The sequence below is a fragment of the Gossypium hirsutum genome, chromosome D04 (assembly GCF_007990345.1).
Source record: "Gossypium hirsutum isolate 1008001.06 chromosome D04, Gossypium_hirsutum_v2.1, whole genome shotgun sequence".
In the NCBI taxonomy this organism is placed as follows: domain Eukaryota; kingdom Viridiplantae; phylum Streptophyta; class Magnoliopsida; order Malvales; family Malvaceae; genus Gossypium; species Gossypium hirsutum.
This window is the reverse complement of record NC_053440.1, coordinates 19,566,952-19,584,276: the sequence shown is the minus strand read 5'-3', so window position 1 is coordinate 19,584,276 and position 17,325 is coordinate 19,566,952. Positions and strand designations below refer to the sequence as shown.

The window sequence follows — 17,325 nt, the reverse complement described above, 5'->3', positions numbered from 1 at the left end:
TTGGGGTAAGGGGTTCACGGATAGGCAATACCAATTTTGGGTTAATTCCCACCTAAATGACTTTCTAGGGTTCTCAGGCCTATGGTTTACATTCTTCCTATCCCAATTAGCTAATCTGTTAAGAATCCCTGCATAAAAATCAATTACTCTCACATCCACTCGCTAATCCCCCATAAGAGGATTAGTTCCTCATGGATATCATAAATGATATAAACTTGATAAAGAAAATAGACATGAAGAGTAAATCAAAAGTAAAAGTTTAAGAGAAATCCTGAACCGTATTGATATTGAAGTGCAAAACTCCACAACGAGTTTGTTAAATCCACAAGTTAGATTCTCTGAAGAACACAAATCAAAATAAAATTGAAAAGAAATCCTAAGTACAAAAGAAACAAAAAAATTGAAAGCTAAACTAAAAGAAAAGTTCTAAAATATAGAAAAGATGATTCTCAATTGTTTAATGAGGGCTATCTATAGTTTTAAGGTTGGTCATTGTCCTTAGCCTTAGCTTGGCTGAAGTTTTTACATTAAATTTCATTGTGCAGATCAAAACACCCTCAGTTCGTTAATACTTCAAGTATAGGGACAATGTCATGACATCCTATGCCTTGTGTCGCGACACCGAAGGCAGTCATGCTATTTTGGGATTCTGCTTAGTTTTCATACTTATGGAGCTTGAATATAAGCAATTTTATTATGTTTACTTAGTTTTTCAATTATAGTTTTTGATTAATAAAAAATGTGATTTGAGTCATTTATATGACCTTAAGGGCCAAAGTAAGCCTAAAGAAAGGCTAACATGTTTGGTGAGTGTGCAGGACACCATACGGAGGCATAAGAACATGAGACTGGTCACCATGTTACAACACGAAGGGAGGCACTAGCGTTTGAAGAGGCTAAGCTAATGAGGTAAGAAAAAAGGTGAGTATCTGCACTTTGTCCTCTGGTTGCTATAAGCGGTTATGAGAAATTACCATATTAATGTTGGTAGAAAGAGTAGATGATTGTTGAATGAATATTTGGCGTAGTACATTACGTAATGATGTTTAGCATGGTATGTATGACTAGAACATGCATAATATGAAAGGGGTGACTAACTTTGGGTTAGGAAAAGTTAGGAACAAGAAAAAGGGATGGATTTGTTAGATACTGCAGTACGGTCTTGCTTAGTACAAATAGTAATGTGTGAAACTCTGGGCCTTGTGGAGGGAACACTGTGGTGTTTGAGCTTCAAGGTATAGAATGGTGAAATGGAGGAATGAATGGAATAAAATGGGAAGAGTAAAGACCATGGCTAGGCCATGAGACCAATCTAAGGCTATACGCCTACAATGAGTAAGACAATAGTTGAAAGATGTTAAGACGTCATGAAAAAAGATTAAGACCAGGCTGAAAGACGCTATAACATCATGGTACATAGAACTAAGACCATAGTTGGACTGTGGCATCCTAGTAGTCTGCTGGGACATTAAACATGGTGTTATAATGTGTAAGACCACAGCTGAAAGATGCCATGGCAACAAGAGATGATTTGATGGTAGAATGAGCAAGACCATAGTTAAGAGACACGATGGTATCATAGATAGTCCGCCAAGACACTAAACATGGGATAGTCTGTCAAGACATTTAACACGGGGAACACATGAGGTGTAAGACCATAGTTGGACTATTATCGCTAGTGTAGTCCACCAAGATGGTAGACAAGGGAAATCTGCCAAAAGGTTAGAGATGAGGATTGGTATTTGAATGCTTTCGGTTCACGAGGAATGTCAAGGTTGAAAGTGAATTTCACAAATGACTAGGTGATAAATCATATAAAGAATGCAGTTGGTGAGACCAAGGGATATAGGCCATAAGAATATTAAGAAACCAAAGCTATGTCTCAACCAGGATAGAGTGGAGAGAAAAGAAGCTCCCTAAGAGAAAGGGTATTCATAGAATACACATATATTAGTCCGCCAAGAAAGCTGCGGATTCCATGCATGTTAAATAGGCATGTGCAAATACGCAATAGTACGCAGATGTGTACCTAGAAAAAAAAGGGGGAAATCAGATGAATGGTTAATAGGCCAAATCAGATTCTCTTAGGGGGAAGTGAGTGTCAAGGTTGGATGGCTGACAAAGCCCACCCAAAGTTGAGGGAAAATAGGGGGTAAATGGTGGTAGGGACTAGAGAGGACGTGAATTTTTGTTATGCTTCCAAGGCTAAGATAGTATGCATCAAGAATTTTTCTTTAGGGATTTTTGTGACAAAGGTAAGGACCTCCGTAATAGAAGCTAGCCCTAGTGCTAAGAAACTATGAAGGCATGAAATTTCTAAGAAAGATCACAGTGGCAAAAATCATCTGGTAGTTGCCAATCGTCAATCGTTTGAATTAATGAACATGGTTATCAGGGAGTTAAAATATAGGCTGATTGTTTTACAATTTTGTATACCTTATTTTATGCAGATCTCACTAAGTTCGCCTGAACTTGCAAGTTTTCTGCTCAAATACAGGTTAAACGTAGATCTAGAATTGTGAGAGGGACCAAGCCAGTTTTTGTTGGGAGCTAGGTGGAATTCAGTAGCTGTGTATGCATATAGTGGGGCTCCTATAGAGGTAATGCCTCAAGGATTAATTTAATAGAGACTGTAATAAATTTTGATGGTGTTGTAAATACTGTTAGATAGGGTAAATTATCAAGTCTGTAAGGACCCAATTCTTTATTGGCATATGTAACATCCCAGAATAAGGCCTAAGAGTTTGGGGATTAGCGAGCTAGGTTTCACCAGTAAGCCTACGAATTGGGGTTGCCAATGGGCTTGGTGAGTTGTAATAATTGGTTTGGGCCTAGCAATAGGTCTAACGAGCTATAATCATTGTTTTAGGGCAAGAGTCAAAATTAGGAGTAGTCAAAGGGAAATTATACCAAAATTAGGAAATCAACTTATTTTCCTCTTCACAACATCATTCATGCACATAACTCTTTCCTACTCCTACTACGACTAGGGAATCCTAAGAACATTAAAACACTTAGTTCTTATAAATTAAGATCTTTTTATTAAAATTTCATATTCTTTTGAACAACAAAACTCTCTCAAACTTTTTTGTCGATTACTTCTTTCTCTTATTGTCAAGTTTCTACGAAAATAAGAACTCAAAACTTAGCTCTTAAAATTTAAGGTAAGACTTTGTTTCTCTATTGTGGTGATGTTTAGAAGTAATTAAGAAAAGTTCGCAATAGAGGAAACTAGGTTCGTCAAAAGCTTAGCATGCATAAACTTAGGTTCGTTTGTGTTTATGTATGAGTTTTAATGTGCTTTGTTTGTTAGTGACTTATGTATGTTTGTGAAATTGTGAAACTGACAGAACTAGTTACAAGAAAAGACAAGGGAAAAACGAAGCTTGTGTAAAGCTTTCAGAAAACTAGTGAGCGTTTAGGGATCACCCCTTGGATATGTGAACCATAAAGTTAATCAAGAGATTAGGGTTTAATCGTAAGTTCCAAGAGTAAGCCTTCTCTAAAACTCTGTTTTGTGATTGTGCTAAATATGTATTTGATATGCGAGCTCTATATTGCGAGCTAGTAACGAATAATGTTTTGTGAGCTCCTCATGACCTGCGAACTCCATGTTTCAGTAAGTGCTTTGACATTATAATCTTCTGAAACTGTTAGATATAATGGCATGCCATAGGATTGTGAGTAACATTTGTATTTTGTGTTTTGGGTGAGAGGCCCTAGGACAGGTTAGGAGGAATAAGGGAATGTCGAGCTAAGCTCCATTCAACGGGATATGTTGGTGTGTTTAGAGAGTGCTTAGCTTTATGCTACACTTATGAGACATGTTAAAACTCTTTGAGTCAAAGTGAGGAGTTATAAGGAGATCCGTTTATCCAATAGAAAAAAAAGCATATGAATAAGATTGTGTTTTCAAAAATTTTATGTTTTACCGCTTTAAGCTAACTAACGATAGATAATCGTGCACTAGACTTCGCGTAAATATGGTGAAACCAATTTACAGAATAGTAACTTGCTAAAACCCTTGTTTAACTTATGTTTTTATGTGTGCTATGTGGTTTTCTTGTATATTCACTAAGTTTGTAAAAGCTCACACACTCCTTTCTAAACACTGCAAATAGTTAGATCGCACGAGGTGTTGCGATGAGGTGAGTGATCCAGGCAAACCATAAACACTGGAAAAATGGTACAAGTGAACTTTGGACATAAAGGCAATATGGGATTCTGCTTGGGCTTCGAGATATCTTTATATCTGTTGGCTTCACAGATTGTTCTAAGACATAGTTTTTTTATGTTTTCTTTTCTTCTTTATGAGAACCAATAAAACTATATATATACCTAAATTTTAACTATATGAATATAGTCCAAGCATGGTTTGATGTTTTATTAAATTACAAGTTTATGCTTATGTATTTAATTTTTAGTAGAGTGTTCGCCATAAGCAACAACACAAAATAATCTAAACTGACAAACTTATATAGAGTCCGCTAAATTTACTAATAGGGTTGTCAAACTATGCTAAGTATGAACCCTAAGGATTGGTGAACTACTACCTGTGAATCCTTGATAATTTCTGATTTGTGGAATAGGAGAGACCCTATGATACATGTTCGTAGAATATAAACGCATAGGGGTAGTTTGCGAAAGTTATCTTGTTTAATGAGACTCACTCTGTATGACATGAACCTTGCAACGCATTGAAATAATGAGTCACGATTTTAAGTTCTCGATCATTCTTAACAGGTAACTCTCTCAAAATAGAATAAAAGGATATAACTCTCTAATACGAAAAAGTTCTAGAAAGGAACCTACGTTATATAACAACAAGACACAATTTATATAAAGATGTTAAGACTCGAAAAGTTTGGTAAACAAGAAGAATAATCATGACCCACTATCTATAAACAAGATAGGAACCAATATGTATAAGGTTGATCATCACACTCACAGACTTAGATGGAAAACGGGAGTGATAAGATCAAAAAAGGGTTGAATGCCACAAGCATGAATCTTGATAAGTTCGGGATAAGTTCTTAAAGAACAAAGAGATTTATCTCACAATATAAAAATGTTCATTTGTTGATTAACCTCAAAAGTTTATATGACAACTATTTATAGGAAATAACTAGGTAGCTGAATGGTCAATTTTGGTCATTAAAAGGGTTCATGTACACAAGTCGTATAATGAACCAAATGATTCATGAATTCACTTTAAATGCATTCAAATGGATGTTCATTCCCCCTTTGGATGTTCATGGACGTTCATTCCTTGTAATTGCATGTATTTGGATGTTCATGCACCTTATTAAATGATATCCATGCATGAATTTCAACTTGAAGAGCCACATTCATACATGCATCTTGTTGTTCATTGCTTCAGCCCAATTTAACTTATGTTCATTTCCCCACCCCCACCATCCATGCATCTTGAGTGTACTTTGAATCTTTGGAGATGCATTCCCCTTGCACGTACATGCATCCACAAATTCAATGGAACATCATTAATGCATTCATCCTCCCTTGTGATTCATCGATCTTCCAAAATGTATAGACACCTCCCTTAAGCTATCCATGCATGGCAAATGAATCTTTAGAAGCATTGTATGTTCAGTTGCATGAATTTGGAGAAGAATACGAACAGTCACATGGTGTCTTTTGGTTGGTCGGCCATGCACTTACAAAGCTATAAATAGAACCAACATAAGCTCATTTTCACACAATACACAACACAAACAAAGATAAAAAAAATATAAACATGTTGTGGACTAAAACATAATAAACATGACACGTTAAAAAAACAATCATGTAAATATCACGTAAAGAACTACAATGATAGATTTCATTTTAACTTTGGGCCCCTCGTGTTTGGGCCAATCTCGAGTCCTTCTAACCGAATCACATAATGTGATTAAGATCACATCATACCCTCTATCTTTAAAGTGATTTGTCCTCAAATCAGGCCATTTGCTCGAGAAAAATATTTGAAGATCATAGACCTTTAAAGGACACACCTTGTGAGTTAATTTGAGATAATTCCTTCTAAAAACCTGAAAATAAAACAAAGCATTAAAAATTAAAGAGTTAAAAGCTCATTTAATCTCCCCTTCTTCGAAAGGGTCTTCCTTGACATCGTGACCTCTATCGGCACAAAATAAATCGAAGATGTAGCAAATGATCACATTACTTTTACCTAGTTCCCCTTTTAAAAATATTGCACAAAAACAAACTCTGGGGTCGAAGACATGATTTTGCCTTACCACCTTAACATGAATCAAAAACTTATTTTTTGACAACAAACTATCAATATTGTAAAATTTACTGTGTCAACCCAATTTGAGATGTTAACACTAAGTAAGTTGTAGTGTTAATTCGGGATATTGTAATATCCAATACCCGAGACCATTGTTTGGGGCGAGTAAAGGGTGTTACATATTATTGTAATGAGATTTTCAATAGATTTAATTTATCCTCCCTCGGGTATGATCCTCAGAATACTTCCTTATGTTCCGTTGTAACACATACTATATTACAATTTGACTTGTATACTTGTGGACACCGCTGCTTTAATTTCTTATATATTCGGTGTAGTATTTTTTTAGTCAAACGTTTGCATGTTTGGCGGCAGTCAATAACATTTATAATGAGAGAGACCTAATCCTAACTAACAAGCACACACTAATGGTGTTTATTTAAGTTAGACCGCATGCCCACACAACATAGATTTCATATTGTAGCATATACTCAATTATGTTGTTCATTATAAGTATTAGAATCAATTAAAGAATTGCAAATTTAATAATTATAATTAATAAGACAAATATTCTAAGCAATTGAATACGAGCTCTATATGCAACAAACTTGAATCTTTGTAATTAAATCAGAAGACATGCAAATATTAAAGAAAAATAAAATATTAAGAACAGTTAGATCTCACAAAACTATTTGAATCAAACTTTGAAGTTTCTTTGACTAGAAAAATAGTTTAGCGATCAATAAAATAAAGAAAACACGAAAGTAAAATAATCTAAATCCATCTTAGGCCTTAACCTAATAATGTCCATTTATAGGGGAAACTTACAAAATGGATAAAATTTCAATGTGCACTTAATTAAATAAAGCAAATTTTTTGCAATTTTTTCTGCCCAACTTCCATACCATATCTGAACACCTTCTATATGTTTTGGGGCTCGAGTCATGAAATAATTTTTGTTAGATATTTCTATTTCTTTCGAAAGAGTATATTAATACCCTAAAACGGAGTTATATAGCTCAAATTATGGCAAAAATACTTAAATAATATTGTATTGAAAGTCTAATCCGCAAAAAGAATTACCAAAAATAAATTTTAAACTTACTTTTTTCCAATTATTCATTAAATCAATAATAAATAAATAAAATTACAAATAATATAATTAAAACTTAAATAATATGATTAAAAAATATCACAAATTGAAATTTATGCACTTATCAATTCTTAATTAAGTTGATGGAACGCGATAATAAGGACATAAATTCGAGCATCTTTCTTTTGATTTAAAGGTAAGGGGTCGTAAAGAAAAGTAAGTATTATATATAATAAAAAAAGGTTATAAATCTGAAATATGCTGAAAAAAATTTGTATTCTAGTTTCAACATATCCAAGTCCAGGACATCAGCACTTCAAATAAGCCCAAAAACGTAATATTATGAGCTAAAAACAGTCCCACGTTTTCTTTTATATATATATATTAAAAACAGTCACATGTTGAAAATTACCCATTTACCGCCGCCAATAATGAGGTGTTTCAATCCAAATAAATCGAAGGCAGAAAAATTATCTCTACATAATTTAATTTTTCTTCTCTTTTAATTTTTGAATACAATTTTTTAATTTTTTAATTTGTATTTTTATCAAATCATTAAAATTGATAGAAATGTTAATTTTTAATTAATTTTAAAAATTTTAAAAATAAATTTTATATTTTTTAAATAATTTTAATAATTTTAAATTTTAAATTTTTTTATATTTTTAAAATTTTTAAATTCTTAAAAATTAATTAAATATTAATCTGTCATCTACGTGGCAATTCACATTTAAGTTACATTAGGGAAGTTAAAAAATTAAAATTTTCATTTATTTTGAGATAATTTGATAAAAAACACAAATTTAAAAACTAGACAAATGAAAGATTAATTTTTTTTTATAAAATTAGAAATTTAAATAAATCTTTATGAGTAAATTGAATTTGGTGGTCAAGCGAGAGTTTAGGATAGTATCCACCAATTATAATATCTTTTGTCTATTGCAAATTGCTACGACAGTTTTGAAATACCTACAAATTCCTTACCATATAATTTGCTGATAAAAAACCTGTTAAAATTTTGTGAATTTTTTTTATTTCTTTTTTATATAATAATAATTTAAATTTAGATTATTTTTGAAATAAATGAATACTCAATTAATAGTAAGAACTATCATTCTTATTGAGACTCGAACTTATAGGGAAGAAAATAGATTTATGGATGGAATCAAATATGTAGTAATTACAGACAAAAGTATTCGATTATTGGTGAAAAATCAATATACTTCTAATGTCGAATCAGGATCAACTAGGATAGAAATAAAGCATTGGGTTGAACTCTTCTTTGGTGTTAAGATAATAGTAATGAATAGTCATCAACTCCCCAAAAAGGGTAGAAGGATGGGACCTATTATGAGACATACAATGCATTACAGACGTATGATTGTTACGCTTCAACCGGGTTATTCCATTCTACCTCTTAGAATGAAAAGAACTTAAATCAAAATACTTAATAGCATAGCCATACATTTATACAAAACTTCTACCCCGGGCACATGCAATGGAGCCGTAGATAGTCAAATGAAATCCAATCCATGAAATAATCTGATTTATGGACAGCATCGTTGTGGTAAAGGTCGTAATGCCAGAGGAACCATTACCGCAAGGCATGGAGGGGGAGGTCATAAGCGTCTATACTGTAAAATTAATTTTTGACGAAATGAAAAAGACATACATGATAGAATCGTAACCATAGAACGCGATCCTAATCGAAATGCATACATTTGTCTCATACACTATGAGGATGGTGAGAAGATATATACTTTACATCTCAGAGGGGCTATAATTGGAGATACTGTTGTTTATGGTACAGAAGTTCCTATAAAAATGGGAAATGCCCTACCTTTGAGTGCGATTTGAACTATTGATTTATGTAATTAGAAGGAAACAATTAGGTTTACGACGGAACCTAAAAATCGATCACTGATCCAATTTAAGTACCTCTACAGAATAGACCTCAACAGAAAACTGAAGAGTACTGGCAACAAGTGATTGAGTTCAATAATTTCTCATATAAAATTATTAACTCTAGAAATTTAGTAATATAGAGAAGACAAAATTGTTTTAAGCACTGATGGAATCAGAAGCGCCCCTTGTTTCAAAGAGAGGAGGAGAAATGTTTGGAATTCAACAAAGAAACGAACAAAAAAAAGAGAGTAATAAATAAAGAAGATCAATTATTTCAATGGGAAGAAAATATTAATTTGCAAAAATATAAAAAGAAGAGAAAAGAGAAAAGAATTTTCTCTCTCTCTCTCTCTCTCTCTCTCTCTTACTTGTAATAATGCTAATGTTTAACCAAACAAAAGCAACAGTCTGTTTAGTGTAAGCTTAAAACGTTTAAAAATGTAGAAACTTTCACTTTAGAGTTTGGGGCTGGGCTGCTTTGTTTGTAGTCAACCTGTATTTATTGACTTACGGTCGTCTTTCTTCCTAACCGATAGCGTCCAAAATCTAACAGTAAAATATTAAAAAGGAAACAAAGATGTTAGAATATCTAAACAAAAAGAACGACTCGTGACTCTACCAATTTGCCATTCCACCCATGAAACACAGCAACAATATTTATAATTCTTTATGTTTTCTCATGACCCATTAGCTTTCTTTTTCTTGCAATTTCAACAAACCCCAGATTCAAGGGAAGATAGAAGTATTAATAATCTCAGTTTTGTTTTTGGGGTATGTTTGTTTAGGGTTTTGGAGATCGGGTTTACAGCGTTTTCTTCTTCTGCTTCTTGCTGGTAATGGAGTTGAAGAAGGACAAGCTTGTCAGGTGAGTCGTATGCTAATTTTTTTATTATGCTTACTGTTCGTTGCTAGCTTTGTTTCCCATATAACATTTATTTCTGGGTAGTTTTCTTTTGTAAAAAGGGTGCTGTTTGGTAGCTTGGAAAGTTCTGGCAGCTTTGGATTTTCCATTAGGGACTACAGTAAGCTGGAATTTTAATAATAACTAGGACTTTTATGAATTGATATGGATGAATTGGGTAATATTTTTCTTATTTGGGTGTCACTGGAGGAGATTGAAATGAGGAATGTTATTGAAAAATATTTTGGCTGTGTTCAATGTAGTGAAGGAAACTTTTACATTTGGGCGTTATCTTTTTGCTTGAAGTTAGAACTTTTATTCAAGTGGAATTAATATATTTGGTTTTCAGTTTTCTCGGGAGTAGATCATAGTAAAACATAAATTCCATTTAAAAAAGAAAGCTAAAGAGACTTATCCTTCGAATGGACTTGGTCATTTAAGTGAAAATTTTGGAAATAAATGAACATTCCAGATGATTTTACTATATTGTTGTACTAAGCATGAACGAAAACTGAGAACAAAGGTTTTGTCAAACTGAATTGTTATGAAATACTTCTTATTGACCAATTTGTGGTGGAACTTGTTTATTTATAGGTTCTACTCTGATGGAAAACGACATAAAGAAACACAATGGGGAAAGAATGACCCATCATTCCTTGAAAAGTCATCTTCTGGGTACAAGATTTCATTTTCTTCAGTGCTAAAACCGGAGATTGGAATGGATGGAGGAAGAAATAGACTTCCTGAAATGGGGAAAATCGGACGGTCAAAGGTTTTGCCACAGGACAATGCACTTTGGTACAAGAGAATTCTTGATCCTGGCAGTGAGATTGTATTGCAATGGAACTGGGTTTTCATTATTTCATGTTTGGTGGCACTTTTCATCGACCCATTGTATTTTTATTTGCCTGCCGTTGGAGGGGATGCAAAGACCTCATGCGTAAAGACAGATACAAACTTGCGAATAGTTGTTACCTGCTTTCGAACTGTTGCCGATATTTTTTATTTGCTGCACATAATCATAAAATTTAGAACAGGTTATGTTGCACCAAACTCATCAACTAGAGTGTTTGGAAGGGGTGAACTTGTAATGGACCCTAAGAAGATTGCACGGAGGTATCTTGGATCTGATTTCTTCATTGATTTCATTGCAACACTTCCTCTTCCTCAGGTATTTGTTCTAATAAGCAATTCTTGTTCTGAAAAGGCCTATCATAAAAATTAGTTACCTACTTTAATCATCGATAGAAAAAAGAAAATTAGTTGCCTCTGTTATTTTGTGCCACTCTACCACACGAACTCAACGGTGACTATAGTAAAATAGATTGTAAATAACTCCCATTCCAAACTTGAAGCACTATGTCTTGGATTTTAATTGTGGTTTTATGGTTTCCCACACTGCTGTCTAGAATCCACCAACTAGCTTATGACATTTTTTTCAAAATATTATGGATACTTCTACTCATTTTGCATAAACATACATTTTTGAAGAGTTTATGTAATCATCTATTCTAGACGATAAGGATTTTGGTTTCCTTAATTAACAGATATGGAGCGTAAAATGTTTTGTTGTTCTTAACTCACTTTGTTTCTTATTTGGAGTGTGAGTGCTTTTTACATTTGTTTAGAAGCTTAGTTGTCTCCCCTTTTTAATTTATTTATGGTAATTAACCCTTTGCCATTCAAGGATATTTTGAAGTTGGGTGCTTCTGCCTTGGTTTCAAATGTCATGGTTAATTCCATGTATTCCCCTATCCTTTTATTGAAGCACTATTAAGTTTGTGGTCTTCTAGCATAATTTTCTTGTTTCCTTTTTCTTAATTATTGTAATAATTCTCGGCAGACTCTGCAAAACATACCATGCTAGATCTTGAAATTACCCTGGTCACTACATCCCAATCCTTGGATAAAATGGTTAATAGTTACATGTCTGATTTTCAGTTTAATGCATCTGGTACTAAAGATGAAAAAGATGATATCTCAGTTTATTTAATCATTTTTTTGCAGATAGTTATCTGGTTTATCATTCCAGCAACAAGAAGTCCTCGGACTGATCATAAAAACAATGCCCTTGCATTAATTGTTCTGATTCAGTACATTCCCAGATTGTATTTGATTTTTCCTTTAAGTTCTCAAATTATTAAAGCAACTGGAGTGGTTACAAAGACGGCGTGGGCGGGTGCTGCCTACAATCTTCTCTTATACATGTTAGCTAGTCATGTATGTTGCCTTGTTACTTCTATTATTAGCCTTTCCTTTGCTTTCGTGTCAACATGTATATTTTCTCTCTTTGACAATGACTGCCTGGTTTTTTCTTGCCATTTAATTCCTCCTACCCTCTGCTAGTTTTTACACAAAAAAATGCCTATTCATGTAGGTCGTAGGGGCAGCATGGTATGTGCTCTCTGTTGACAGGTATACTTCATGCTGGAAGAAAATTTGCAAAAAGGAATTTCCTCCTCACAGATGTAACCTGTCCTATTTAGATTGCGACACTTTTGGCCGTAGTGATCGCAATACGTGGGCAAAAGTCACAGATGTGTTCAAGCAATGTGACCCCAACAATGATATTGATTTCCAGTATGGCATATTTGAAAGTGCAGTAAAAAAGAATGTCGTCAAAAAGGGCTTTCTTGAGAAGTATTTCTATTGCTTATGGTGGGGCTTACAGCAACTTAGGTATGATTTTATTAAATTTTATGGACAATAATATTGATTTTCAAATTCGTATTAGCTTTGTCTTTATTCTCTGAATATACTGTTGCATTTTTTTGGGTAATCCCCTGGTAGCTAATGAGTGCAACCAAACTGTTTGATTAGTAGATTTTGTTGCTTCGCTTACAAATTACAGTTTGTGTCCTAATACGGTAGCTCTATGGAATTTCCCCAACCACATTGTGTGTGATATTATGACAATATTGTGAGAGTCTAGTCAGATATGCTTTAAGTGCAATCAAATGACTGTTATGATGCAATTGCTGCATGGTTGTTGCACTTATATGGAAGTTCAGCTCTGTAGAATTGCATGTTTATTTTTATTGGCAGCAAACTGTTTTTGCCTTTAAAGATGCAGTGAGCTATAAAGCGATTATGCAAGGTAAAAATGGTAATTCCTTCCATTCCGAAACACTCATGAGAAATGTTTGAGTTGTTGGACTGATAAATTTGCCCATAAGAACTAAAAGAAAGGCCTCTATTTTCTGGCAAGGTTATGTCCTAAAGCCATTGTGAAAGTATCTTTAACTAATTTAATCTTTTCCACCAAAATAGTTGAAAAATTAGTGATGCTAGTAAGTGTTCTATTTTGAAATTATTTTCACATCATCTACTTGTTATGATAACATGCTCGTTTGTATGGCCATAAGGAAAATGTCATGGTTCATCTATGAATTTGGGATTGGAAATACCTTGCTAAACATAATTTATTCAGTTCAGCTTTCTTCCTCGAAACCTTCTTTCTGTCTCTCTATTTGGTCTATTACCTTGCATCACTGCAAAGTATAAGAGTTATACACTGGACTATATATTTGTGATTCTAGCCGAATTTTGATTGAAAGATATGGAGACAAGTTCCCATGAAAATCCCCCCCCCTTCCACAGCTTCCCCCTTTGTTCCCTTTCTAGTTGTAGCACCAAAAATTTGAGCCGTTTCAGCAAATTGTTTGAGAAAAGAAACACAAGCCCATGGGAACAGCCAGTTAGCATTTTTGAAGGCTAACAGGACTGTGCTGACCATGTTGAGGCAGGAGGCATATTGCAATATGCATTTGGCTTTAGAAGGGAACCTGCTTAATGACTCTGAAGCTACTCGATCTCAAAGACATTTGTAGCACATCAAGGAAATTATGTCAATTTCAGTGATCCCCTCGATATATTGCCTGTGATGTTGCATTATCCACTTTTATCATTGTGCTTGATGAGATACTATTCTTGGAATAGTAGACACAAAGATGTAAACCTTCCCCTTAAGATGTGTATCTGAGATGTCTACTGATCAATTTTATGTTTCTCTATGCTAATTTGGAATAGATGGCATTCAAAATAAATAGATTGCATTTTTTATGTGCCTCTTAGAAGTAGAAGACAGGCATACTGTAGGATCTAGTTACTATATTGAAATTTAAACTGATGATGACCAGCAACTTGTCATTCCATATTATGTCAGTTATTTAATGCCTAATATCATGAAATGCTACTTAAGGTTCGTAGAGCATTTGCACCTTTTTCTATATTTTTTACAGGAAATTGCTTTACAAAAAGTATTGGTTTAGCTGATCTAATAAGATAGCATGTGCCATTCAATGAGTTTCTTGTGTTTGCTAATGTTAATACATGCCTTTTATCTTCTTATTGTCTCAGTTCATATGGCCAGAATTTGTCAACAAGCACTTTTATTGGGGAGACCCTATTTGCTATACTTATTTCTATCCTGGGTCTTGTTCTGTTTGCCCACTTGATTGGCAACATGCAGGTATGAAAAGTTTGCATCCTTGAGTTTTGCCTTACGAAATCAAATTTCATATACTGTTTCTAGTAACTCAAATGAAGTGGTATATGTTGTCTATCATCCTGGTGCTGTGCTCATGAATGGATTTTTGTGTTTGTATCTCTCCATTACTTAGTTTCTTCTGTCAAAATTGTCTTGACCTCGTGGGACTATCTTTCTTCAGTTGTCTTTTTTAGCAATTCATATCTTCTTTCTTCCCCCAATTGGAAACAATGAAATAGGAAGAGAGGGTGTATTCCTATCTAGTTTCTTGTAGTTCAGAATATCCTACATTAAGCTTCATTTTATCATCATTGAAACAATTATTTCTGTTTGTTCTTTATACAGTGTGATAGTTTACATTTGTTTTTCTGATACAGACTTATTTGCAATCCCTCACAGTAAGACTAGAGGAATGGAGACTTAAGCGAAGGGACACTGAGGAGTGGATGAGCCATCGCCAACTCCCTGAAGATTTAAGACATCGTATTAGACGTTTTGTTCAGTATAAATGGCTTGCAACTCGGGGAGTTAATGAAGAAGCCATCTTGCATGGCTTACCTGCTGATCTTCGTCGTGATATTCAACGCCACTTATGCTTGGACCTTGTTCGACGTGTATGCAGCTTTCCCATACCAATTTCTTTTTGAGTTTCAAACCAGCCTTATTCACTTACATTATAGATGTTTCTACTTGAAAAGCAGTCTTGATGGGAGATTGTCCATGTTGTATTTTGTCATATAATTATCAATTTAAAAACCAGCCTCTTCTGTTTTAACATAGGTTATCCACCTCATTAGCCATACAGTCTTTCCTTGGAACCCGTCTCTTAGGTGGAATTAGAACCCATGCGCACTCTACATTTTGCAAGAATTCCTTCTAATGGTTTAATCTTCCTTCAAACGTTAATATGTCAGCCTCAATAATGTTGCTGCGGACATTTATATTAGATTTGACTCTAAAACATTAATGTGTTTATACATAAGAATTGTGCAATCTTCTGTGTGACATTTCTTTATTAAATGATAATTAGTTTCATTGAAGTTGTTCTCATTTGTAGGTCCCTTTCTTCTCCCAAATGGATGATCAGCTGCTTGATGCAATATGTGAACGCCTAGTATCGTCCTTGAGCACTGAGGGTACTTATCTTGTTCGTGAGGGTGACCCTGTGACAGAGATGCTTTTCATTATTAGAGGTAGATTAGAGAGTTCTACAACAAATGGTGGTCGAACTGGTTTCTTCAACTCAATTGTGTTGAGACCTGGAGATTTTTGTGGAGAGGAACTGCTTGCATGGGCTTTGCTACCAAAATCCACCCTGAACTTACCCTCTTCAACAAGAACAGTCAGAGCTTTAGTTGAGGTTGAAGCATTTGCACTACGTGCTGAAGATCTCAAGTTCGTAGCAAACCAATTTAGACGGCTTCATAGCAAGAAATTACAGCATACCTTCCGGTTTTACTCCCACCATTGGAGGACATGGGCAGCCTGCTTCATACAGGCTGCTTGGCGTCGGTACAAAAGGAGGATGATGGAGAACAGTCTGATGACAGAATCACTTTCTTTGGATGAGAAAGAGGAAGATGAGACGGGGCAGGAGAAAGAGAAGAATTTCATCGTAGGCTCCAATCCTTCTCAGGCAAAACTGAACCTTGGAGTCACAATATTAGCATCGAGGTTTGCAGCAAACACTAGGAGAGGAGCTCAAAAAATCAAAGATGTTGAGATGCCTAAATTGCAAAAACCAGAGGAACCCGACTTTTCTGCGGAGCCCGATGATGACTGATCTGATTTCACGCATTATAATAGAAATTATATATTGGCTGAGCTTCTCCACTGGGGGTCAGACATTTTTGAGTACAATAGCATGTGAGCAGTGCACCACCTTCTGGTTAAGTCAGGATCTAGAATCCCAGATCTTGAGCAGCATTTCCCTAAGGATCGAAACCTTAGTATTTGGACCACAAGAACTTAGCTTAGCTCTGAAACCTTACTAGCTGCTTATTTATTATCGTGTATGTGGGGTTTCAGCATGCAAGCTGTGAAACCCACGAGCCTTAAAAATACGAGATATTAAAATTTTAATCCTCGTGTGTCGGGGCCTCATCACTCTGATTTTCTGTTTTAACTCGACTGTGTAATTTTTACTCATCATAACATAAATGAATAGATTTGAATCTATAGATGATCAAAGAACTAAAACCTACTATCAAAACCAAATTTCTGGTCTTATTAAAAGAGGAAACTAATCGTGTAATCGTATCCGTTATTATTAGTGTAATACTCAATTTTAGTCTGGGCTCACATATGGAAACATAATTTTTGAGGATATGCAATCTTAGATATGATATGCAATCCTAGATATGATATATGCAATCTTAGATATGATATATAATCTTAGATATGATATGCAATCTTAGAATATATGATTTTGTAATCTTAGAGATTTAATTTGTAGATACCCTTTAATCTCAGCCGTTGATGTAATTGATCTGTACCATTGGATTTGGGGAGGCTCAACTATAAATAGAGGCCTCTCCCTTCATTGAAAAAAGAAAAAGAAAAAAGAGGAGGAATAAAAAAGAACGATTGGCAGTTTTTTAAAGGTGGTTTACTATTTTTTTTTCTTTCGATTATTTTTTTTACTTATTCACGATTTTAAAAAAGGGAGAAGGTGATACCACTGCGAA

The 17,325-nt window shown here is 34.3% G+C and overlaps 1 protein-coding gene across 1 annotated transcript; it reads left to right on the top strand.

The window, feature by feature from the left end:
• Positions 1-9,705: 9,705 nt before the first annotated feature.
• On the top strand, positions 9,706-16,814 carry LOC107899752 (cyclic nucleotide-gated ion channel 17). The gene is made up of 7 exons (XM_016825538.2): positions 9,706-10,113; positions 10,744-11,320; positions 12,157-12,369; positions 12,527-12,828; positions 14,509-14,620; positions 15,016-15,252; positions 15,696-16,814. Exons 1-7 carry the CDS (start codon positions 10,085-10,087, stop codon positions 16,419-16,421), a joined length of 2,196 nt encoding a protein of 731 aa, XP_016681027.2. The 5' UTR covers positions 9,706-10,084; the 3' UTR covers positions 16,422-16,814.
• The last annotated feature ends 511 nt before the right edge of the window (positions 16,815-17,325 follow it).